Here is a 26,043-nt window from a genome sequence, read left to right as displayed (position 1 = left end):
GACCACAAGCAGAACCTGGCCAGGCTCAGGACATTAACACAAAACAGACGGATCTAGTCGTAAACAAGCCTTACCAGCCTCTAGGTCTTGGGCTTACAGAGGCACCGTAATTGCATCTGCACAGCTTTAGTGCTGCTTCTCATTGGCTAAATCCTTAAGCAGGTGAGTAAACAAAGGTCTTTCATTTTTTTCATCTTATCTGGGCGATCTCCAAGCTAGTAATTCTCAGCTTAGAGAGCAAAGAGAGCAAGCTTCCCACCTTCACCACCTCACCCACCCTCTGTACACAGCCTTTTTTTCCCAACTGAATATACTCTTTACAGATACTTAATTTTTTGTTACCAAAAGAGGGATCACACCATATAAACTTTCTGCAAACTTGTTCTCATAAGCATCAGCCACCTTTCTATGTACAGGGGAGGTTACGGGCTGGAACTGGGGGACCCTATGGGGAAGGCCCCTCCTCTGGCGACTTCTGGCTGCACCTCGCACCTCGGCCAAAACAAACTTCTCAGCATCTTCTAACACACTGTAAAAGGCAGGTGGTGGGTTAAATAATAGGAAAACTTGCCTTGGTCTTCAATGCTACCTAATTGCCATGTTCTCGTTCAGGTAATTTTCATCTATAAACCATTCTATAGTTAGAGAATTTCAAAATTTCATCCCATTTTTTAGATAAAGTTACGTATTTTAGTTTATCTTGCTTTCTCTTACATGTGGGAGTATGGAACTCTGGGTCTGACTTTTCTGAGCAGTCAGAAGTGCTTGCTCTTGGAAGCCGCGTTGGCTCAGGGCTGATGCTGATGTGTTCCCCCCATCACTCATATAAGCAACATCAGCACCCAGTGGGTGTCAGACAGCATCCTTCTCACTGTGGACACCTTTTCTTTGATTTTGTTCCAGCCTTCTAGACTGGATACTTTCAAAAAATAGAAGATAGCTGTGGTGACAAGGGGATACTTTATCTTTTCTGGAATTACTGTTTTATTGTTTTGTATGATTTTTGCCTTTTCATTACTAAAAGATCAAGGTATCCAAATAGTGCTTTGTAATTAGAAAACTAATTATGTTTTTTAGTTCAATTTCACAATGTAGCTTGAAGAAAATCAATTCTATCATCTACATTCCAGAGATGGTAACAGACTCAGAGAGCAGAAGGTTTAGAGCATACTTGTAACCAGGAAATAGTTTCCTGGGTTTTGCCTTGCAATTATTCCTTTTAAAAAATTCTGATCAGTCCAGGCATCACAAGCCCCTATTTCCCTAGTATTTTTCTACTCTAAAACTAATATCAGGAGAAAAGAAAACATATAGTAGGCTGGTCACAGTTTTAAAGAGAAGAAACTTTAAATGCCTGGGTGAAAATACAGTTCACGTAGGAAGACAGAGCAGACTTCACTAGAGAACGTGACTTCCTGCTACCACTTGGCTGGCATGTGTGAACACACAGACATGAAGGTGAAAACAGACATGTGAAGACACACACCACATCAATAGAAACATGAAGACAGGCACATACAGGTGGCAGACACACAGGTGAGGATATACATGAAGGCATGCATGCATGAACACAGACATGCATGAGGTCACACACATGAACACAGACATGATTGCATGGAGATACAGAGACATGAACACAAGACATGCCTGAAGACAGGCACACACACAAATGACATACATGAGGACGGGCACATCTCCAGCCCTTGTCCCTTCAAGGTCTCCGACTCATGTTCTTAAAGAATCTCAGCCACCCTGCAATGAGGGCTGGTCATTCCTTTTTGGAGACTGGCCTTTTTCTGAGGGGAGAGCCAACAGCATAAGTTCTGGCAATGACCTGCCTCCAGTGCTGGGCAACCTAAGGGAGGGTACAGTACCTGGAGCCCAGGCACTAGGCTGCTTCTGCATAACCTCCATCACCAGGGCTGCTGCTGGCTCCCACAACCCCCTCCCAGCCCCTTGTCCACCTCCAGGGCTGCTGCGGCTCTCACATGCCACCCCACCCCAACCACTGCCAGTGCTGCTGCGTTTCCCATGCCCCTCACCCCCATCATTGTCAGGGCTACTCATAGCTCAGATGTCCACACTCTGCCCTGCTGCACCTGCAGACTGATGCATAGTTCAGATGTCCACGCTTGGCCCTGCTGCACCTGCAGAATTACTCATAGCTCAGACGTCCACGCTCGGCCCTGCTGCACCTGCAGACTGACTCATAGCTCAGACGTCCACGCTCGGCCCTGCTGCACCTGCAGACTGACTCATAGCTCAGACGTCCATGCTCGGCCCTGCTGCACCTGCAGACTGACTCACGGCTCAGACGTCCATGCTCGGCCCTGCTGCACCTGCAGGCTGACTCACGGCTCAGACGTCCATGCTCGGCCCTGCTGCACCTGCAGACTGACTCATAGCTCAGACGTCCATGCTCGGCCCTGCTGCACCTGCAGACTGACTCACGGCTCAGACGTCCATGCTCGGCCCTGCTGCACCTGCAGGCTGACTCACGGCTCAGACGTCCATGCTAGGCCCTGCTGCACCTGCAGACTGACTCACAGCTCAGACATCCATGCTCGGCCCTGCTGCACCTGCAGACTGACTGACAGCTCAGACGTCCATGCTCGGCCCTGCTGCACCTGCAGACAGACTCACAGCTCAGACGTCCATGCTCGGCCCTGCTGCACCTGCAGACTGACTCACAGCTCAGACGTCCATGCTCGGCCCTGCTGCACCTGCAGACAGACTCATAGCTCAGACATCCATGCTAGGCCCTGATGTACCTGCAGACAGACTCATAGCTCAGACGTCCATGCTCGGCCCTGCTGCACCTGCAGACAGACTCATAGCTCAGACATCCATGCTAGGCCCTGATGTACCTGCAGACAGACTCATAGCTCAGACGTCCATGCTTGGCCCTGATGTACCTGCAGACTGACTCAGTTCACACATCCATGCTCGGCCCTGATGTACCTGCAGACTGACTCAGCTCAGATGTCCACACTTGGCTCTGCTGTGCCTGCAACCACTGGGTGGCTTTCCTGTGAGTGCCTCAGCTTCTGACTTACCTGCTTTTTTGTTTTTTGCAGGAATGAATCACTAAGTGATACATTTTCCAGAGAGGGCCAAAATTCTACAAATAAATAGTGAGCAAATGCATCTGCAATTTTATTTGCATTCTACTACCGATAATCACCATCCTTTTAAAATTAAGTGTACTAAAAGCCAAGCAAGCAACCAGCTGTACGGAGCACGGGAAATGCAATCTCTGCTTTGTCACTAGGGCAGAAGAAGCTGTCCCTGGAAGATGGTTAAAACGCAGGACACAAATGCTTAGATCACAACATAGAGGAAACGCCCATCCTAGTACCCATTCAAATCCATCCTCCACAGATCCTTCTCTGCAACAAAACAGAGCAATGTAGCAGCCAAACACTTGGTTTTTTGAGACAGAATCTCACTCTGTTGCCAGGTGCCAGGCTGGAGTGCAGTGGTGCAATCTCGGCTCACCGCAACCTCCGCCTCCCAGGTTCAAGCAATTCTGCCTGAGCCTCCGGAGTAGCTGGGACTACAGGCACGCGCCACCATGCCCACCTAATTTTTGTGTTTTTTTCAGTAGAGATAGGGTTTCACCATGTTGGCCAGGATGGTCTCCATCTCTTGACCTTGTGATCTGCCCACCCTGGCCTCCCAAAGTGTTGGGATTACAGACGTAAGCCACTGCGCATGGCCTTGTTTCTTTCTTTAAAACTCATAAGGAGTAAATAAAATGTGACCACTGTGGTGCTTCCCATACTGGACGTGACAACATTTCAGAAGGCAGCATTTTGTTCCCAGGCCCAACCTATAGGGAAGCCTTTCCAGACCCTACTTAAAACAGCTTTGCAGAATGTATGAAAGCCATTTTTCACTTAGTAACCTGGCCTCTAACCTTTCCTTTGTGGAAAATTCACCTCAAGTCTTGACACAGAACACACTATGAGTTCAAAGGCCCTGGCTAATTTTCCAAAAACACGCATCTGTCCCAACCTTTCTGTGGCACACAAATGAAACCCCAGCATGCAGGGAAGTTTTCCTGCTGTTCATATATTCAGAAAACAACACAGAGAGAAATGTGTTGGTGGAAACGCAAGCACGAGTGTGGCTTGCTTCAAATTTCCTCGAAAGTGACTTAAACATCAGGATAATGAAAGATACAGATTCTGAAGCCTCCCCCTGGCTTCTCTCCTAAAGATTTTCACCACTGAGATAGAGTTATTACCTAACTCATCTCCAGGGAATGAGAGTCGAAGTGCAATGGCCAATTATAGAGATTCTTCTTTTGTAAAGCATCAGCATTGAACTGTTTAAATACGCATCACATGCACAGTAACGACATAAAAAGACAGCACGTATCCTGATGAGACTGAAGAATCACAGGGGTACGGAGAGCTGGCACAGGAGCTCAGGGGCTGCTTCTGGTTTTCAGGACACAGTCATTCCTGATTCAAACTGGAATACTAAACTTGTACCTTTTACTACTTTTCTGACCTTCAATTTGAACGCAATCATGCCCATTGGAAAGTGGCGCATCTGAGAAGACCACTGAAGCCAACTCCAGGGAGGTGGTTCTAGAGAGGAGCCGCTGTAACCCACTGACAGCCATGTCCAGAGACCACTCCTCCTGACACCGTGCGGGGTGCAGGTCGCAGCCAACCTGATGTACACGGCCACGGGCACCCCTGGGCGAGACAGTGGGATGGAGACGCGCCCTGCCCTGGTTTTTTCTGTCTGTGTCCTGGTCATTTCTGTCTGTGTCCTGGTCAGTGCCTGCCCTTCCAGTTTTGCCTGTCATAACCTAAAAACCACACACCGCTCTGGGAAGCCTGCTGCAGACAGGTCTCCACACTCACTCCACACTCCAGAGCTCACCCCACAGGAGTGCCTCCTCTTCCCTACCACTGGGCATACTGCCATGGACATGCCGCCCAAGGACTCCCACACCTCTCTCGCCACGTCTTCCTCTGGACCAGCCTTGAGTGGGCCGGCAACAGCCGACGCAGGACACAGCTTCTCCGCAGGAGCCTGTTCTCAGCAGATGGCCACAACAGCGTATTTAGGCCGTCAGTGGCACCTACATCTTCTAAGTAAAATGAAAACCAACAAAAACCCAAAACCACACATGGCTCCACTTATGTAAAATGCCAAGTGTGTGCATGTCACGTGCATAAACGCACAGGAAGAGGTCTGGCCTTCACTTCTTGTGAATGACATGGGATTGTCACAGAAAAATGTACAGGAGGAACTTTCTGAATTTACCGACTTTAAAATTTTACTTTCATTCACTCAAAAAATATGTATTAGGCACCAACTATACACCAGAGACAATGAAAAAATAAACATACCAGTAAATCCCACAGCACATGGAAGTCAGTAACACTGCAAGAAAAGCAGGCTGATGAGGTCCCAGCCTGCTGGGAGAGCAGTCTGGGAGAGCAATCGTGTCTCCCAATGCAGGGGCCACACTGCAGGGGGTGGGCACAGGCACAGGAAAGAGCAGACGCAGGCCTTCAACCTGCTCATGGAGGAACAGCCAGGCCCACGCGAGTGAGAGGAAGGGGCAGAAAGAGAGGCAGCCGGGGCAAGCGGGCAGGTCCCATGGGCCATGCACTCCTGTAGATTCTGTCACCTGAACAAGGGGCCAAGGAGGGCTCTGGCCAGACCAGAGACAGAACAGGAGCACAGAGCCTAGGGGAGGGCAGCCCTGGCAGCAGCAGGGAAAGGAGAAACAGCTGGACTTAGACGTTTCCTGGCAGCCTGGATCTGGGGGGTGGGGGGGGTACCAGGAAGAGGCGGCACAAGAAAGGTTATGAGTTTCCAGCCAGGCAGCTGCAAGTGCAGAGGGACCATCGCATGAGGCTGCCGACACCAGGAGAGAAGCAGCAATTTCTGAATCACTTTTAACAGTATGAGTGTATACATTGCTTCCACTGAGAATGTTAAAATATGAGAAATTATGATGACTGATACTTAAATTAGAAACTGTATCCTCCATGCTGCTTATGCTCATTACCAAAGTGAAAGCAGCATTGAATTGTCAGCACAGTGCCAAGACCACAGTGCTGAGATCTTTGTGTATTCCTGGACCTGACCCTACTTTCCATGGACAGTGAAATGCTACAAAGCCTGGCACGTGGGAAGGTGCGTGGCACACACAGTCCACAGGCTCAGTGGCTGCAGGTGTCAGGCTGTGGCCTCGTACCTACAACCTGCTGCAGCCCTGTGATGCCGGTGGCACCGGTATCAGCAGGCACAGTGTTGGCTTCCTCATTCACAAAGGAAGAGACTGGAAACCTCGAAGGATGCTTGGTCCAAGGTGATGTATCAGAAGGTCCAGTCAGTCCAATCACCTGCCTTTTCTACTGAATACGGTCTTTTTGAAAATCAAAATCAAGACTTAAAAGCACTTTTAAATCTACAAAGTAATGGACAAACTCCAGGTAACCAACACCATAGCATACATTTGGTAAATATTAGCTGACTAAGCCATCTTGTGATACAGCTTGGATTCTGTCCACCGATCCTATTCTAACCGCAAACTGAAGGGGTGAAGGGTGATTTTAAGTCACATCAAACCCCAAAATCAGTCCTGGCACAGCACACTGTAGCACTGACCACGTACAAGTTCTCAGCATAGAGGAAATTCGCCAGGGTTTAGAGCCAGGCATCACCTGCCTCTCTGCTCCTGTCTTTCTCATCTCAAGGTGCCCATTGTCCTGGGCCCCTCTGGCAGCTGCTGGGCCTGCAGAGCCACAGAGGGTGCTCAGCCATGGAGCCAAACGCCGAAATCAGCTGTTGGTTAGAAACTACAGCACAGTTTTTCACATAACCTGCAGCCTGCTTTATTTCACTTGTCTTTGAGGGTATTTAAATCTAAATTAAAAAAATAATCTCCTATTTCAATTTTGGTTGCAGGCATTTAACATTCTGAGATCCAATGGGTAACACGACTTTTTTTTTTTTTTTTTACATTGGTAACACAACCTGCACTTTCAAATACATCACAAGAATATTTTCCCAAAATTGTACTGTCTGGCTAAAACCATGAAGTCAGTAAAGAAGCAGTAAGCATGGCTTAGATTCAAAGTCGTCCACCTTCTCCTGGGTGGTTTTCTGTGGTTATCTTATACGGGAGCCACACAGAAGGGGGCACACATCACTAAATGTCACATGTGGCCTGGGACACATGGCGTGGACACAGGACATAGGCACAGACCATGAGATATGAACACCACTGTTACCACATAAGCAGATCAAGGTAATCTTGGCTAGGCCTTCATCTCACTGGTATATCGCAGACTTGTGTGAGTCATGAAATGCTTGTCTTTTGGTTTTAAAGACTGGGAAGAGTCACGGGATACAGTGCTGAGGAGAAAGGCAAAGCGACTTCCTCAAAGCAAGCGTCCGGACCCTCTGTAAGGGGGAGTGTCCAGGTTAAGACAAGGCTCAGATGAGTCTGTGAGGAAAGATCTTTCATCAACATCTGAAGGTCAGAAGACAGAGCAAGGATCACGAAGCGGATTTGCAAACTTGAAAGCGCTTTCTCTTCAAAAAGCTGTGTTACCGACATACCTTTTTATTTATTTATTTATTTGAGACAGCATCCCGCTCTGTCACCCAGGCTGGAGTGCAGTGGCACGATCTCAGCTCACTGCAACCTCTGCCTCCTGGGTTCAAGCGATTCTTCTGCCTCAGCCTCCAGAGTAGCTGGGGTTCTAGGCACACACCATCATGCCTGGCTAATTTTTGTATTTTTTTTCTAGAGACAGGTATTCTCCATGTTGGCCAGGCTGGTCTTGAACTGCTGACCTCAGGCGATCCACCTGCCTTGGCCTCCCAAAGTGCTGGGATTACAGGTGTGAGCCACTGCCCCTGCCCCCACGTGACACACCTTTTGATGGTGTAGTTTGCCTTTTCACAGGAGCTGCCTACCATGAGGTCATTCTGCCTGTCACTCAGGGGTACTCAAGGAGGGGAAGAAGTGAACCTTCCCAGCCTCTTCAGAGCCCAAGCCCAGGGCTGCGCACAGCAGGGGAGTTGAAGTTAAGATGGTCACTTGCTGCGTATGGCAGGAGTCACACGCTTTCTCAGGAAAGGGCCAGAAAGTAAACATTCGAGGCCACACTGCTCCTCTCAGCTGCTATGGGTAATTGGTAACAAGCGGGCATGGCTGAGCCCCAAGGAGATGTCACTCACAGAAAGGGGCAGGGGGGTTCATCCACCCGTAATGCAAGGACACATTCTGCTTTTTCACACACAGAAAGGGGCGGAGTGGGGTCCATCCACCTGTGACGCAAGACGCATTCTGCTTTTTCACACAGAGAAAGGGGCAGGGGGGTTCATCCACCCATAACGCAAGGACACATTCTGCTTTTTCACACAGAGAAAGGGGTGGGGGTGGGGTCCATCCACCCATGACTCAAGGACACATTCTGCTTTTTCACACAGAGAAAGGGGTGGGGGTGGGGGTCGTCCACCCATGACGCAAGGACACATTCTGCTTTTTCACACACAGAAAGGGACGGAGTGGGGTCCATCCACCTCTGACGCAAGGACACATTCTGCTTGTTCACCTGGTGAAACCACAGGGCAAGCTCCACAGCTACCTGCAATGACCTCGTCCTTCACCTGACAGGCTGTGGACGTCCTCCCTCACCATGCCCCTTTCTGGCGTTTCTTTTTGCTGCGTCCACAGCACAAGAACCACTTCTGCCAAACAACAGGTGTTCTAAAAACATCTGCTGAGTGGATGAGACGCTAACATGGAGCCAGAGACAGGCTGGAAAGCAGAGGACAGAGGGAAAACAGAACAATAAGAGTGCTCACAGGTTGAACAGTGAGGGGACCGCAGCAGAGGGCGGCCTCTCCCCGCAGACCCAGGTGAAGGAGAAGGGCAAACAGCTGGCTGGGAGGGGAATGTGATACGGGCAGTGTCCAGGAGGCGCTGGGGCCAGGGGACAAGGCCCTTAGTGCTCACAGCTCCAGGCCAGGCCTGGCCAAGGGTTTTCTAACCAAGTGCTCTTGCAAACAGGACCCCCGCCACGAACCCTGCCCTCCCACTTCCCAGTTTTGTGGCTGGCTGTGGGAAACAGAGCACAGGCTCCCTAGACCTCCGGGGCACATGGGCTCTGGGGAAGGGCTCCGGGACCCAGGTGGCCCTGTCTCTGGAGGGGGTTGCAGGATCCGGAAGAACAGCAGGCGAGGCAGCCGCCCTCCCTCCAGGGTGGAACAGCTCCAGGAGACCCACCTGCTGCGATGCCGGTGTTTTCACTGATTATCTGGAAACAAGTGACTATGGCTCTAAAGACTGACGATGGCTGCAGGTTATCATCCGGAGTGGGGAGGCCAGAGGACGGGCAGGGGCAAGCTGGGGCCGGCAGACAGGAGCCATGCCTCCGGGGACCAGGCTGGCTGCCCCAGCCTTCTTGGTCGGATCAGCTGCTAGTCTCTGGTACATCGAATACACAGATTCACCAGCCTGGGGTGGAGGTGGGTTCAGACTCTGTTTCAGCCAGTCACAAACAGAGTCTGGAAGCTGCTCAATCCCCACTGCTTTTTTTTCCAAAGGAGAGTTACACCTTTGACAAAACTGCAAACTACCATTCCCGCCCGTTTACGATCTCACGGACTCAAACTCATGATCCCCTGTGTATCCGGCAGGTTCTCGTGATGCTGGGCACATCTGCTGGTTGGTGGGTTTAATGCCTGAGCCCCAGGAACCATGAGAGAAACGTCTCTCGGGCCACACCGAGACACACTCAGTAAACAGCTGCTGCTTCATTTGCCTGTAACGGACCCTGACCTTTTAATCCTCTCAAAAAAACTATTTGAGAGCATTTTAAAAGATTTTACAAGAAAGGATTAAACATCCTTTGCTCATCCTGTCTTCCTTTTGCCAATCGATGCTGGGGCTCAGTGCCGCGGGCCTTCACAGAGCGTGCTCTCAGGAGAGGCGCATGGGAGAAGCATCCTACCCTAACTCTGGGTGTGGAGAAGCACGGGTGAACCATCGCCCTCCCCATCATCACTCTGGGCTTCCTGCTTGTGAATGGCTCATTTTCTGAATTGTCTGTGGCAAAGCTGTAACTTGACAGAGCTGTGGGGTCTTAAACATTGACAGGTGGAATGAAATTGACAGATTACTGAACCCAACCCCTCATTTTCCGGGGAAGACAATGAGGCCTGGGGCAAAGGGCAGTGGCCAGGATCCTGCAGCCACCCAGCCAGGCTCTGAACTGGCTCTAGACCCAAGGCCCCACCGTGCTTGCTGCCTGAAGCCCTGCCTTGGCATCTACTCCTGGGTCCTCAAACAGACACGCATTTTAGGGCTGATCTTTGAAGAACATGATTGTGATGATAAATCTGCTACTACAACCTCGTATGTATTTTTTCTCCGAGGTCTAACAGGAATGCCAGAAGATTATTCAGGGAGCACCTGCCGTTAGGGTAACTATATCCTTTTAAAAACTGACATAAGAACTAACGCCATAAAAACCCTAGAAGAACTAACACCATAAAAACCCTAGAAGAAAGTCCTTAGGCAAGGACTTCATGACTAAAACACCAAAAGCGATGGCAACAAAAGCCAAAATAGACAAATTGGATCTAATTAAAGTCCAGAGCTTCTGCACAGCAAAAGAAACGCTAGCAAGCAACGGAATAGGAAAAATTTTTTGCAGTCTACCCATCTCACAAGGGGCTGATATCCAGAATCTACAAAGAACTAAAGCAGATTTACAAGAAAAAAAACAAACTCATTCAAAAGTGGGTGAAGGAAATGAACAGACGCTTTACAAAAGAAAACATTTATGCGGCTAACGAACATATGAAAAATGCTCATTGTCACTGATTATTAGAGAAATGCAAATCAAAACCACATTGAGATATCATCTTACGCCAGTTAGAATGGCGATCATTAAAAAATCTGGAGACAACGGATGCTGGAGAGGATGTGGAGAAATAGGAACACTTTTACACTGTTGGTGGGAGTGTCAATTAGTTCAACCATTACGGAAGACGGTGTGGTGATTCCTCAAATTTGACCCAGCAATCCCATTAGTGGGTATATACCCTAAGGATTATAAATCATTCTATTATAAAGACACATACACACGTATGTTCACTCTAGCGCTGTTTATGATAGCAAAGACCTGGAATCAACCCAAAGGCCCATCAAGGATAGACTGGCACATATACACCATGGAATACTATGCAGTAATAAAAAATGACAAGTTAGTGTCCTTTGTAGAGACATGGATGAATCTAGAAAACATCATTCTCAGCAAACTGACACAAGAACAGAAAACCAAACACTGCATGTTTTCACTCACAGGTGGGTGATGAACAATGAGAACACTTGGGCACAGGGAAGGGAACAACACTCACAGGGCTAGGTGGAGAGGTGGAGTGGAAGTGGGGAGGGAAGGGGAGGGGAGGGACAGCAGGGGGCAGGGCAGATGTGGAGGGATAACAGCGGGAGAAATGCCTGATGTAGGTGATGGGGTTGGGGGGGAATGTGGCACGTATGTACTTATGCAACAATCCTGCAGGATGCAGGATGTGCACATGTACCCCAGAGTCCAAAGTACCATTAAAAAAAAAGTGAAGATCAGATTCTGGTTAGTGTTACCCTCTTTTATCTATTTAAATTATGTAAGACTTTTAACTTCTGGTTTAATCAAAATGAAAAGTGGCTTCTGATGTTTCAAATGTTTCCAGTTTCTCAGCCTGCTAGTCAGCTCATCTAGTTAATATTACACGAACACCTAAAAGCTTCAGAAGGCCTCTTCACTTAAGGAAATAATTTCAGTACTGTATTTTGGAAAGCCCAATGTTTTCATAATGCAGAGCAGAACTCACGTACTTTGTACACTGACCTTCCTGTGTCATTTACACTACATCTGTGCTATGTGAGAGAAAACCTAATTAGGGATGGAACCCAAAGATATTAAAAAATAAGTCGTGTCACAAGTTTCAAAGGTCTAGATGAGTCACACACTTTCTGACATGAGTGCTGATGGTGGAGAGGCTGCTCAAACAGGCCTTCCTTGCACCAGCGCTTGAGACTGATGGTGTTGAACACTTTCCATCCTGGCAGCACAGATTTTACACCCCCATTACCACTTCCTTCCCACCTGTCATACAGCAGGCTGCAGTGACCTGGGTCACAGTGACCTGACCCAGGGCCCTCTGGATGACGGCGGCCTCAAGGAAAGCAACCCATGAAACATCTGGTTACCACGGACCTTCGAGTTGTTGGATGTGGCAGTAAGCGCTCCAATGCTTAGCAAAGCCGCGCCCTTTAAAGGTCAGCATTCCGAAGGGCAGAAAGTGAAGACAGCGAAGGGCAGAGACGGCATGCCGCAGAGCGCGTGCTTGGCTGTGAGGATCTCACTTCTTCTAGCACCTACTCTGTCCCATCCCAAATCAAACCAGACACTGATATGAACAAGTGGAAACTGGAGTAAACGGCAAGGACTGGACATTATGGCCCCATGAGTCTCCAGAAAGTTCCACTTACTAAGGAATTACAGTGAAACTTCAGGGAGTGATCAATGTTTTTTAATGAATGAATCTAGGCTGTTTGAAAGAATCTGTTGCAGGACATAAAAGAGAAATAAACTCATCCTGAAAGGCTGGGTCCCATTTTCACCCTCGCCCTCAGCACTGACTGTCAGGATTTCCTGATCTCCCTCTGCTGCTGAATTAGGACTGTCTCTAGGTTATCTACGTAAATCAGCACGACCCAGTACCTCCGGATGGCCACAGTGAGGGCCTCTGGCGAGCTGGCACAGGGACAGATGACCTCCTGTCGAAGGCCTTTACTTTGGAAGACATTGAGAAATGCATCGCAAGAAGAAATAGACCCTAGAGTGAAAGAGGGACAATGATCAGACAGCTGAAGCACTGTGACCGATGACAAAATCCCAAAACAGTTCTGAAGGTAGGCTTCAGGCACAAGTGGATCTAGGCAGCATGGAAAAACACTGCATTTAATACAATTATGTTACACTGAAAGTTGTTATTCTCAAAATAACAGAACTCAAGAATTTAAGAATGCAATCTTCACATTTATGATGCCTTTTCTGACAGATGAACTGGCTTTAGTCACTTTTCTGAAACTTGTTCCACCATTTTCAGTAGGCAAAGTCCAAGAGGGGAAAAATCTAAACCAAATGCTGAAAACTTTCCTCTATTAATTTAAATGATGAGGGTGAGGCATAATTATGAAGAACATATCAGCTAAACTATTTCCAAATACAGATATACTTTCCTTTATGTAAGATGTATTGTTCTGTGGAGTTATGGGTTAAAAACAATTGTTTATTAAATTTGCTCAGGATTTATGAAATTTAAGTGAAAATTGTTTATAAAACATGTTTATGAGTCTAATTTTGTATATCTGGCATTGAAGGAGTTTATGCTGCTTTAGTTTACAAATTTAAATGCTGCATGTTTCATAAATGTGGTCAGAAACCTCCTTGCATCAATTTCCAAGCTTTAGATCTTTTCTCACAAAAGCATGCCAGCTAGGTTCTTATTTCAGTTGACTGAAGTATTTCTCAAGGTATATTAATAGCATTCTGTAGAACTGCTAGTTTACTTTATCTGGGTATTTTTGTTAGAGGATGTAGTAATGAAATTACATTAAAATGACAAATTAATTTACTGATCAAGGAAACTACTATAGACCATAAAGTAATAGCAGCCAAATAGTTCTTGAAGTACTTATCACCTGCTTAGGGCTTATTTCATTTAATCCTCATGAAAGTTTATGACTTAAGCACCGTTTTACAGCCAGGGGAAACAGGGTCAGCAAAGGAACTTTCTCTACAGAACCAAGACATCCTCTGAATCCCACGGCTGTGGTGTCTGCAAATGCCTGTCCTTATTCTTATGCCATCATAGCTCTCGGCCAGAGTGAGTGACACTGGTTGGTTATTTTAAGACCACTTCTTTACTAAGAAAAAGATTAGAAAAATAAAAATCAAAGTGCAAAGAATGAAACCTGGAAAAAAAAGACTCCACAGATAGCCTGCCTCGAGAGTTCACACAGGTTCTTCACTTACAGGGGTTCGCTCCGTCCGCTACAATCAGCATTCGCAGAGAGGAGAGGTTGATGTCTCTCTGATCTCTGTGTGCTACTAATGCCCAATGCATATCCCTCGATTTCACACACGCCACTTTGGCTAAATAGAAAAATAGAGATAGGTTAGTCTGTGCCACTGTCAGACCATCCCCTATTGAAAAAGAGGTCATGATGAGTAGTGGGGAGGGCTGAAGAATCATTGTCACCCAGCCCCTACGAGCCACACAGGACGCACATTTTTTTGTTATTTTTGACATGGAGTTCTGCTCATCGCCCAGGCTAGAGTGCAGTGGCACAATCTTGGCTCACTGTTACCTCCTTCTCCTGGGTTCAAGCAATTCTCCTGCCTCAACCTCCAGGGTAGTTGGGATTACAGGTGCCCGCCACCATGCCCAGCTGATTTTTATATTTTTAGTAGAGACAGGGTTTCACCATGGTGACCAGACTGGTTTTGAACTCCTGACCTCAGGTGACCCACCCACCTTGCCCTCCCAAAGTGCTGGGATTATAGGCATGAGCCACCCTGCCCACTGAGACCCACCTTTGTACTGGCAGACCTTCTGGATCCAGGAGAGAGGATTCACCTTCATCAGTGAGTATGGGATGCTGATCACATGCATCATGTTCATGACACTCTGCAATCAATGAAGGAACACACAGGGTGAGCATGGAGGGGTATGCAGAGGAGCAGTTCTCAGCCAGCGGTGCAGACACCAGGCCGCATGAGCCCCCAGAGGAGGTGGTTCTCAGCGAATGCCATAAACACCAGGGCGTGCAGGCCCCTGGAGGCTCTTTAGGGAGGGGATGGAAGGGGCAGCCAGTAGAGAGGCACGCAGAGCAGCAGCTCTCAGCCAGCATTGCGGACACCAGGCCGCACGGGCCCTGGAGGCTCCTTAAGGTGGGGACAGCAGGGACGGCAAGTACGAAGGGCATGGCAGAGCAGCAGCTCTCAGAGAGGTCCGTGGACACCAGGCCACATGGGGCCCTGGAAAGGAGGAGGAGTAGCTCTCAAGGAACACCACGGACAACAGGCCACATAGGGCCCTGGAGGCTCGTCAGGGTGGGAGGGTGGGGAGGGGCAGGGATGGCTGGTCTCCATCAGTGTGACATGGCTAAGTCTTGCTGTGATCCTGCAAAGGCATGTCTACAGAAAAGCGACTTCTCAAGGTCTCCCTTGCACACCACTGCTTTCCCTAAACTACGCTGAGATAATTACATAATTTAAGTCCAAATCCTTTTGAAGATGAAACCTTTGGTGCAGGATTGTCATTTTCAACGGCCTTTCGTATCCTCAAAGCCTAATTCTTCCTAGTGTGATATGCTAACTTTCATTTCACAGAACCCATCTTCAGAATCACATGCTGCCCTGAAACATGGAGCTGGGAGAAGCTCACACTCTGGCTCCTGCCAGACCTTGCTGCAGCAGATCGGGATTCCCGACAAAAATAAACTAGGAAACACTGGCTACTACCTGCACACTGGGACTCACACCTGCATGGGCACCACGCTGAGGCTGGGACTCACACCTACATGGGCAGCATGCGCACATCGGCCACAGACCAGGCACCACCTGGGGGCTGTGCAGTAGGCTGCGATTCTTGAAGTCTTGTAGGCTACGGAGGCAGACAAGAGGGCACAGACCCCTCTGCAGAGCCACTGGCTTGACTGGGGAAGCTCCAGATGAAAGAGGAAAGACAACATGCCTCTTCCCTCTCCAGAGCTCTGCCGGCTCCCTCCCCACTCTGTGCCAGCAGAGGTGAGGGCATCTTTCTGGTTGCTGCAGTCTGCTCAGAGACCTCGCTTTAGATGCGACAGTGCAGGGACTCACACCTGCCAGGGCTGCCGGCTGTACCCCAAGAACAGAGCTGGCACCACCCATAAGAGATACTCAAGGAGAGGTGGCCCCAGGATGAGGCCTTGAAGCAGGGCTGTATGGACAACATCGCAGCCAGGAACTCGGGCGTCCTAATAATGAGAGCAAGTGACAGCAACAGTAACGTAGCTGGCTGTTCTTCAGGACCTGATAAATGAATCACATGCATCGAACGTATAGGTGCAGTGGGTGCTTAAGCTTTTGGCCACATAATTCTCACGCCAGCCACATCAAATAGGATTGTCGTTCCCATTCACAGACAGGAAAATTGAGGTTCAGATTTGAGAAGGGCCTTAGATGCATAGGTGACATGTCCGAGTCACAAAGCAAAGGCTGAGACACAAGCCCGGGTCCTCCAATCCCAAAGCTGGGGCTCCCCCCATCCCCCGCACCAGCACAGGATGGTGTCAGTACCACGCTGCTCATCCCTTCCCGTAACAGCATCCAGGCTTGAGAGACGACCCACACGTGTCACAGAAAGAAGCCAGATGGGCTTCTCTGGAGCCTCAGATATTTGGTCTAGGAGATGCTTGCTGGCTCCTCCTCACATGAGTTCTGGTTGACCGAGAAACAGCACATATGTCCATCACTCATGCGACAACTACTAGAATTTTCTACCTCCAAAAGGTAAGACGTTTTAGCATGAGAAATTATTCAAAAGAAAAATGAGCGGAAATTACCGCATCTGAAACAGACTGGGGGAGCATCTAAGCAGTTACGCTCCGCGTCGCTTTCACGTGCCAAGCCTGCCTTAAAAAACAAGGTTACTTCCCCATGAGAAGCACCCACAGCCCGGCGCTGTCATCTGGGGCATTCACGATTGTGAGACAGTCGTTTCTCTGTAACACACACTGATTTCCACCTTCGAGGGCAAATCCATAAACTACTTTTCCCTGCAGGTAACACAACAGCAGGCCCCATGAACGCCTGTAACACAGGAACATCCAGCTAACCAGATGCATAGGACAGCGATCCACACACAAACCAACCTTTGATGTTACTGTAAGATACTGAATGCCAAAAGTGTGGGAAGAAAGATAATGATCTCCACGTCAGCCCTGGAGGCTGTTCCTTGGCAGCTATAACCTCAATCCACGCATCCAATACCCTCACACCAGTGGCTGCTGAAACACCTGGCGTTGTGGTGTAGCTGTGAACGACGTTAGTGACAGCATCAGCCTCCTAACAGTGACGGTCTTCCACTCACAGTGTGGGGAGAAGCGACTTGCCCAGGTGGACATGTATGCACATCTAGTCACTTGTATTTCGACAGCAAGCACACTCCTGTGTGGACAGGCAGGGCGGGCAGGGGACTCCTGCGTGGACAGAGGCTGGAGGGACAGGGGACTCCTGCGCGGACAGAGGCTGGGGGGACAGGGGACTCCTGCGCGGACAGAGGCTGGAGGGACAGGGGACTCCTGAGCGGACAGAGGCTGGGGGGACAGGGGACTCCTGCGCAGACAGAGGCTGGGGGGACAGGGGACTCCTGCGCGGACAGAGGCTGGGGGGACAGGGGACTCCTGAGCGGACAGAGGCTGGGGGGACAGGGGACTCCTGCGCGGACAGAGGCTGGGGGGACAGGGGACTCCTGCGCGGACAGAGGCTGGGGGGACAGGGGACTCCTGCGCGGACAGAGGCTGGGGGGACAGGGGACTCCTGCGCGGACAGAGGCTGGGGGGACAGGGGACTCCTGCGCGGACAGAGGCTGGGGGGACAGGGGACTCCTGCGCGGACAGAGGCTGGGGGGACAGGGGACTCCTGCGCGGACAGAGGCTGGGGGGACAGGGGACTCCTGCGCGGACAGAGGCTGGGGGGACAGGGGACTCCTGCGCGGACAGAGGCTGGGGGGACAGGGGACTCCTGCGCGGACAGAGGCTGGGGGGACAGGGGACTCCTGCGCGGACAGAGGCTGGGGGGACAGGGGACTCCTGCGCGGACAGAGGCTGGGGGGACAGGGGACTCCTGCGCGGACAGAGGCTGGGGGGACAGGGGACTCCTGCGCGGACAGAGGCTGGAGGGACAGGGGACTCCTGCGCGGACAGAGGCTGGAGGGACAGGGGACTCCTGCGCGGACAGAGGCTGGAGGGACAGGGGACTCCTGCGTTGACAGAGGCTGGAGGGACAGGGGACTCCTGCGTGGACAGAGGCTGGGGGGGACAGGGGACTCCTGCGCGGACAGAGGCTGGGGGGACAGGGGACTCCTGCGTTGACAGAGGCTGGAGGGACAGGGGACTCCTGCGTGGACAGAGGCTGGGGGGACAGGGGACTCCTGTGTGGACAGGCAGGGTACAGGCAGCGCGGGCAGGGGACTCCTGTGTGGACAGATGCAGTTGGGGGCGGGAACCTCACTTACTGTTAGGATGCCATGCCAGAGCCCGACGTCCTTCTTGAAGTCCAGCACATTCACAATGGTTTCAGCTGCACAGCAGAGGGAGTCAGGAGATTTTTACTTAGGACAGGGCAACACAGATCAAAAGGCAAAGAAAATCCAACATTGCATTGGGGGTAGATATAGAGCTTGGAAAAATATCATTTTGCCGTATCTTGGTGGAAATTCTGCAGCCTCCAAGTGGACCTGGAGTTTCTAGACAGATAGGATATCCTGACACATAAGTGAGCAGCATTAGCTCTCCATGCTGCACCTTAAAACACAGCGTTCCTGGCTGGAGAGGGTGGTTCACATCGGTAATCCCAGCACTGTGAGAGGCTGAGGTGGGTGGATCACCTGAGATCAAGAGTTCGAGACCAGCCTGGGCCACGTGGCAAAACCGTCTATACCAAAAATATAAAAATTAGCTGGCATGGTGGCAGGCACCTGTAATCCCAGCTACCCAGGAGGCTGAGGCAGGAGAATCTCTTGAACTTGGGAGGCAGAGGTTGCAGTGATCTGAGATCATGATACTGCCCTCCTGCCTGAGTGACAGAGCAAAACTCCATCTCAAAAAAAACAAAAAACAAACTAACACACCACCGTGCTCCTTCTCTTCTTATGTATTTCCCCTCCCTGCCTTTTCCTTTAAAAGATTTCTTTTTGCTTCCTCGTGAGTCTCCCAGGAGAGGAAGCTTTGCAGCCGGCATACCCTGTATGCATAGAGGCGGAGGTGGATTTTTGGCAACGCAGGAGCCTACGCAGCTCTCCTGGAACTCTCGAAGTCTGGGGTTGCGATGAAAAAGGAGGCAGCGGAATTTGGAAGACAGGGAGGGAAGTCTATTCAATGACTATCGGGGAGGGCTTTGCTTAACGAGGATCTCTGTCACCCAGCACGGAAGTGAAGCCCCGGAGCTGGCCAGGAACAGGCCCAGCTTTCTCCTGAAGTCACCCGGCCAGCCAAGGCCAGCAGCTGCCAGCACGTGACTCAGTCTCACCTCCCCTTCCACAGGCTAAAATGTGGCGGGAACAGACTGAGCGGCTTTCACAACAAACAGCCAAAAGGACACAACCCAAGTTCCTTTTTAAAGCAGTGAAGTCAGGAGCGAATGGCTCTATTGCCACCCAACCTCTGCAAGGGTGACTTCCCTGGACTCTAGAGGCATCATCAGGGCCGGGAGCAGGGGTCCTAAGGTTAGACAACAGGGCGGTGAAGCCACCACGGCAATGCACCCCCACAAGTGAAAAGTCCACAGCCAAACATCTGAATACCCACGAGACACATGCGCTGTTTTTAAAAGGGAGATAATCAGGATAGGGAGAATAAAAACTGTAGAAAAAGAAAAGCCTTTCATTCCGCAGCGGAGCAGCAGATGCCACCATGGCTTTGTCAAGTCCAAAGGGATGCCAGGCAGGGCTGCACATGTAACTGTGCCCTGTCAGGGCTCTGGTCAAGGGGGTCACTAGAGGGCTTCAGGGGGTCTCTGGAGTGGGTTTCAAGGGGCCTCAGGGCATCCCAAGGGATCTCAGGGCTACAGGGGTTCTCTGGGGGGGTCTCAAAGGGCCTCAGGGCACATCACGGGGTCTCAGAGCATCTCAGGTTTCAGGTCTCAGCAGGACTCAGGGCACCAATGAGTCTCTGGGGATCCTGGGGTCTGCCCGCACCCTTCACTCTCTGTGCCATTTCGGCAATGGTTGCCACGGTTCCCTCCATTCACTTCCCCTCTCTGCCTCCCATACTAACCCACCTAGGGGAAAGAAAACACAGAATGGGCACCAATTCTTCTCAGCATGGAAGCCCAGAGTCTGATGCAATGGGTAGGGGTGGGCAGACACACGGGCGCTTTCTTTACAATTCCTGACGATACACCAATGTGCACCTAGGGATGAACCTTCATGGGGTTCCCAGCGTCTCCCCAAATCCACATGCTGAAGCCCCAGGCCCCAGAACAGCTGTGTGTGGAGACAGTGCCTTTTAGGAAGTCATTCACGTTCAATGGGGTCATAAGGATGGGCTCCTAACTACACAGCTTCTTACACCTCCTATGAGAAGCCAGCAAGAGGCCCTCACTGGGAACTGCCCACGAGCACGCTGACCTCTGACCTCCAGCACCATGAAAACATAAACGTCTGCTGTTGAAGCTGCCCGGTCTGTGGTATTCTGCTACGGCAGGCTGAGCTGATACCCTAACTCAACAATAAGTTAACATCAGTGGAACTGGGCACAAACTTCACGCTATTTCTACAGCTCCTCATGGGAGTGATGTGGCCTCTGTGTCAGGTGTCCCGGTGAGAACCAGGGTCCCAGGGAGCCGGGGTCTGGCAGGCCCACCTTCCGTGTAGCCACACGCCTGCGTCAGGGCCTGGCAGTGGGTCAGCAGTGCAGTCCTCGTCACCGTCACGCCCAGAACGCTGCCGTCCTTACATGTCTTGTACTGAAACAAGACAGAAAGCATGAGGAGAGGGGCTGAGCGGTCAAGGCAGCTTTCCCGGTTATTTGAGGTGCTCCGAGCCCCTTAATTCTGGTGCTGGGCAACCATTGGAAATGCATATTAGTTCCTGAGGTCACACCAGGGCCAGTGGAGGCTGAGACTGACTCACCTCAATATATGCAGTGTCGTTATTAGCATCTTTAATGTGAGGGAACCAGTCTCGGGGTGGCTTGGAGAGATGCTTCGACTCTGTGACAAACCACAGCAGCTTTGGCCAACCTTGGAGATAAACAACAAGTTCCTTTTCAGTGCTGCCCAGAAAGTATGTCTGTAGAATTTCTCTCCATTCTTGAGGTATACTTTCAACCGCTTCAACTAGATGGAAATCTCTGGTGTTTCCGTATTTCATGGGATCTAAGACATCAAAGACCAGCACCCAATCCACCACCACGTGCTACATCACGTCACCCCACGGGCTGGCCACCCAGATGTGTCATCAGAGATGTGGATGTGTGAAAAGTCGGGCGGGATGATGCATTCCCGCAGCCGTCTTCTGACAAAGGACTTGGGCATGCGAGCTCTCAGAGGCTTGGCGGCCTACCTTTAAACTGTGGGATCTCTCCTGTTGGGCTTTTTGGAAGTCCTTTATGGCAAGCATCACTAGTCAAGGCTACAGTAACTCCGCAGCTTCCAAGCAAGAAACCTATCTGCTGGCTCCCTGCATCCTGAGAGGGCAAGAAAGAGAGGAGGTGAGAATCCATGGCCTGCCCCGCTCCAGCAGAAGTACTGCCAGCCTTTGGTACTGGGCAGTGAGCTAACCTCCCAAGCCCTCCCTCCAGAGTTCACAAGGAATCTGGAGTCTGCAGAACCAGGAAGCAACCCCAGCCCTGCTGCTTGGTGTCTGTGGGATCCTGAAGAGATTAGCTTGTGTGGCCTCCGTGTCCTCATGTGCAAAACGGGGGTAGAAAAAACAGCCCTCGCCCAATTTGCTGAGGGACAAATTAGAAGTGTATGGAAGGGCTCAGCGCAGGGCTGGTGCTCCTTGGGTTGCGTTAAGAGGCTGCTACTGTAGTTCCCTCTGATTCTGTAAGACTATGATTATACGACATAATTACCATGGACGACAGACAAGGTCTGAGATAACACTTCTACCTAATACATCAACACCAAAGCACCAGATTTTTAAAATACTCAAAGACCAAAGGCATGGAGGGTACACCTGGTGTGGGTGCCAGGCAGGGAGTACACCTGGGCCAGGGAAGGAAGACCTGGGTCACCACCCTCCTCACCCGAGCATGCCCAGTCAGCCCACTCCTCACCCTGAGCACGCCCGGTCTGCCCCCTCCTCACCTGAGCACGCCCGGTCTGCCCCCTCCTCACCCGAGCACGCCCGGTCAGCCCCCTCCTCACCCTGAGCACGCCCGGTCTGCCCTCTCTTCACCTGAGCACGCCTGGTCTGCCCCGTCCTCACCCTGAGCACGCCTGGTATGCCCCCTCCTCACCTGAGCACGCTCGATCTGCCCCCTCCTCACCTGAGCACGCCCGGTCAGCCTCCTCCTCACCTGCGCACGCCCGGTCAGCCCCCTCCTCACCTGAGCACGCCCGGTCAGCCCCTCCTCACCTGAGCACGCCCGGTCAGCCCCCTCCTCACCTGAGCACGCCCGGTCTGTCCCCTCCTCACCCTGAGCACGCCCAATCTGCCCCCTCCCCACCTGAGCACGCCTGGTCTGCCCCCTCCTCACCCTGAGCACACCTGATCTGCTCCCTCCTCGCCTGAGCATGCCCGATCTGCCCCCTCCTCACCTGAGCACGCCCGATCTGCCCCCTCCTCACCCTGAGCACACCTGGTCTGCTCTCACCTCACCTGAGCACGCCCGGTCTGCCCCCTCCTCACCTGAGCACGCCCGGTCTGTCCCCTCCTCACCCTGAGCATGCCTGGTCTGCCCCCTCCTCACCTGAGAACGCCCGGTCTGCCCCCTCCTCACCCTGAGCACACCTGGTCTGCTCCCTCCTCACCTGAGCATGCCCGGTCTGCCCCCTCCTCACCTGAGCACGCCCGGTCTGCCCCCTCCTCACCTGAGCATGCCCGGTCTGTCCCCTCCTCACCTGAGCACGCCCCGTCAGCCCCCTCCTCACCTGAGCACGCCCGATCTGCCCCCTCCTCACCCTTAGCACGCCCGGTCAGTCCCCTCCTCACCCGAGCACACCCGGTCAGCCCCCTCCTCACCTGAGCAAGCCCGGTCTGTCCCCTCCTCACCCTGAGCATGCCCGGTCTGCCCCCTCCTCACCCTGAGCATGCCCGGTCTGCCCCCTCCTCACCTGAGCACGCCCGGTCTGCCCCCTCCTCACCCTGAGTACACCCGGTCTCAGCGAAGTAAGCAAGCTTGCCGAACGGGTCACTGCTGCGTAGCCGCACTGAAGATACGACTACAGGGGGCTCCTGACTGCCAGCAGCAGTTGTGGAAGGTCAGACCTGCCCAGACGGGACTCCCTTGGCTGCAGCAGCCAGGGAACCACCATGCCCAGGCGAGTCCTCCCTCCTGTCCAGCTGCCTGAGGCAGGTGGGAGAAGAGCCAAGGCACTCACATCACTCTCTCTATGCCCACCAGCTGTGCCAGCTGCATAGGGGTTCCATTATTTGATTCGTAAAATAATCTGAAAGCTCCAAAACAGCCAGGATTTCAGGAACTAAAAATGCCACACAGTAAGCAAGTCATCCCTCTTCACTCCCCAGATGGCTCTGTGTGGACCCCCCAGTGTGCACCCCCCCAGCATAGACCCACAAGTCCCCTCTTCACTCCCCAGATGGCTGTGTGGTCCCCCAGCATGGCCCCCCAGCGCGGACCCACAGGTCACCCCTTTTCACTCCCCAGATGGCTGTGTGGACCCCCCACCACCCCGAGGGTGGACCACCCCAGCGTGGAGCCTGCACAGCCCAGTTGCTGTTGGTGACCAGAGGCCTGGCTGTGGATCTTCCCACCTGCTCCCTGATAATGGAAAACAAGAGACAAAGACTGGTGTTTTCACCTGGGTAAATTAGGCAGCATTAAACTTTCAAAGCTGTAGTCTCTTAAGTGTTTAGTTAGTATTTTTCTTATTGTAGATTTAAATCTACAGTGAAAATGCCTCTCTGGAATTTTCAAGGAGCCATAACCAAACAGGCCAACCAGCACACACACAAAGCGACTCCGCAAGGTCTGGCCACGGGGAGCTCAGCTGACAGAACCCACTTCGGTGACGCCTTGTGGTGCTTTTCCTGCAGGCAGTGCTCGCTCAGGTAAAGCCATGATCAGTTACTCTCACGTGAATCTCAGCATCACATTAGAAAATGCCCCAACTCTGCAAAGGTGAGGAGCACAGGTGGGATGACATCAGCTTCCACAGCAGGAAGGCGGCTCCGCTGAGCCAGAGAGTGCCCAGCCAAGGCAGGAGCACATGCGTGATGGTCACAAGACGGAGGAACGGCTGAAGCCAGTCTCTCATGGCTGTGGGAGAAACGCTGACCTCAGGCCAGGAGCCAAGCTTTCCCTAAACGCTGCCTATGTAGTGTTTGCCCGTGATTTAATCCCTCAAGTGACAAAATCATATGCATAAAAAGACCCCTAAAAATTAAGTAAGAGACCAAAAACCACAGCAGCAGCGGGCCTGGGGGGATGCAGCTGTGATTCAGCCATGCAAGGCTGGGCCGCCTCCTCCTCATCACAGACAGTGCCCCCACAGCCCCATGAGACGTCAGCCCTCAGCACAGCTCTGCCCAGGCCTAGCTGGCATGCACAGAGCAGCACTTACTGTGCCTCACCCTACACATCCGTGTGGGAGGCAGTCCTGGGAAGCATTCAACACACACACAGGTGCCCATGCACACACGCGCTCACACACATTCACACACAGGTGCCCATGTAGATGCGCACGCACAAACACACATGCCCATACACATGCGTGTGCACATTCACACACAGGTGCCCATGCACACACACGCATACACACATTCACCCAGACGCCTATGCACACACACATGTGCATACACATTCACACAGAAGTGCCCATGCAGACTCATATGCACAAACTCACACCTCCCCATACATGCACGTGCACACATTCACACACAGGTGCCCACGCACACACATGCGCACATTCACACACGTGCCCATGCACACACAGGCCCATGCACACAAATGCGTACACACATTGACACACGTACTCACGCACACACGTGCACATTCACACACATGCCAATGCACACACATGCATTCAGATGTCCATGCACAAGTGTGCACACACATGTCCATAAACACACAGGCATGCACATTCACACACGTCCATGCTCACACATGTATACATGCATTGACACACACGTACTCATGCACACATGTGTGCACATTCACACACATGCTCATGCACACACACACGTGCATTCAGATGCCCATGCACAAGTGTGCACACGTGTCCATGCACACACACGCATGCATGCACACACACACACACACACACACACACACACACACAGAATCACTCAATAAAGAAAGGGACCAGGCAGGTGGTCCCTGCACACAGCACCAGCAGCAAAGGGCTATGGGTCATTGGTGGGCCTCACAGCCTCTGCACGTGACCCAAAGACAGGTCAGACCAGCTGCACCTGGACTATGGCAATGGCTTTCTTGATTCACAGGCCTTAGTCCTCTGTCCTTGGAAAGGTGGCGCTGGCCTCAGTCTGGCTGGATCTGAGGCCAGCTCTGGGAAACAGGTGCCATGCTTCAGGAAAGTGTGAATAACAAGAATCCTCCCAGCACCGTTCAGAAAACTAGATTCTCATCAGCGCCTGTATTCTAAGACTCTTCTAGTGGCTGTAGGACTGGCAGATGGAAGAAATATTAGGGATCATGTAGTTGTCACTACACTAATATGCTCATTTTGCATTGCACCACAGCCAATGAATTCCTTCAGTTAAAAATAAAGTTCTCTAAGACCAACAAACTGCTATTCTAAAGGCACATTTCTCAAAGGATGACACACAAATGACCAACACATCCATGAAAAGTTGCTTGACATCACTAATCATCAGGGAAACACAAATTAAAACCACAAGGAAGCCAAGAGTGATGGCTCATGCCTCCTAGCACTTTGGGAGGCTGAGGCAGGCAGATCACTTGAGGTCAGGAGTTCAAGACCAGCTTGGCCAACACTGGTCTCTACTAAACGCTGGTCTCTCTATTTCTCTCTACTAAAAATATAAAAATTAGCCAAGTGTGATGGC

General features: G+C 51.4%; 1 protein-coding gene across 5 annotated transcripts in view; it reads right to left on the bottom strand.

Moving 5' to 3' along the window:
- DIP2C (disco interacting protein 2 homolog C) overlaps positions 1 to 26,043 on the bottom strand; it is a 387,558-nt gene that overhangs the window by 89,831 nt on the left and 271,684 nt on the right. For all 5 annotated transcript variants that reach the window (XM_010349712.3, XM_074405140.1, XM_074405141.1 and 2 more), the window contains 7 exons: positions 21,391 to 21,514; positions 20,959 to 21,068; positions 20,690 to 20,792; positions 18,343 to 18,407; positions 14,658 to 14,751; positions 14,097 to 14,216; positions 12,780 to 12,894 (listed from right to left, as the gene is read on the bottom strand). In XM_010349712.3, coding sequence (XP_010348014.2) covers positions 12,780 to 12,894; positions 14,097 to 14,216; positions 14,658 to 14,751; positions 18,343 to 18,407; positions 20,690 to 20,792; positions 20,959 to 21,068; positions 21,391 to 21,514 — 731 coding nt within the window. The remainder of the gene's footprint in view (positions 1 to 12,779; positions 12,895 to 14,096; positions 14,217 to 14,657; positions 14,752 to 18,342; positions 18,408 to 20,689; positions 20,793 to 20,958; positions 21,069 to 21,390; positions 21,515 to 26,043) is intronic.

The sequence above is a fragment of the Saimiri boliviensis genome, chromosome 8 (genome assembly GCF_048565385.1).
Source record: "Saimiri boliviensis isolate mSaiBol1 chromosome 8, mSaiBol1.pri, whole genome shotgun sequence".
Lineage (NCBI taxonomy): Eukaryota > Metazoa > Chordata > Mammalia > Primates > Cebidae > Saimiri > Saimiri boliviensis.
The sequence above is the reverse complement of the archived record's forward strand: the minus strand, read 5'-3'. Positions and strand labels throughout refer to the sequence as shown.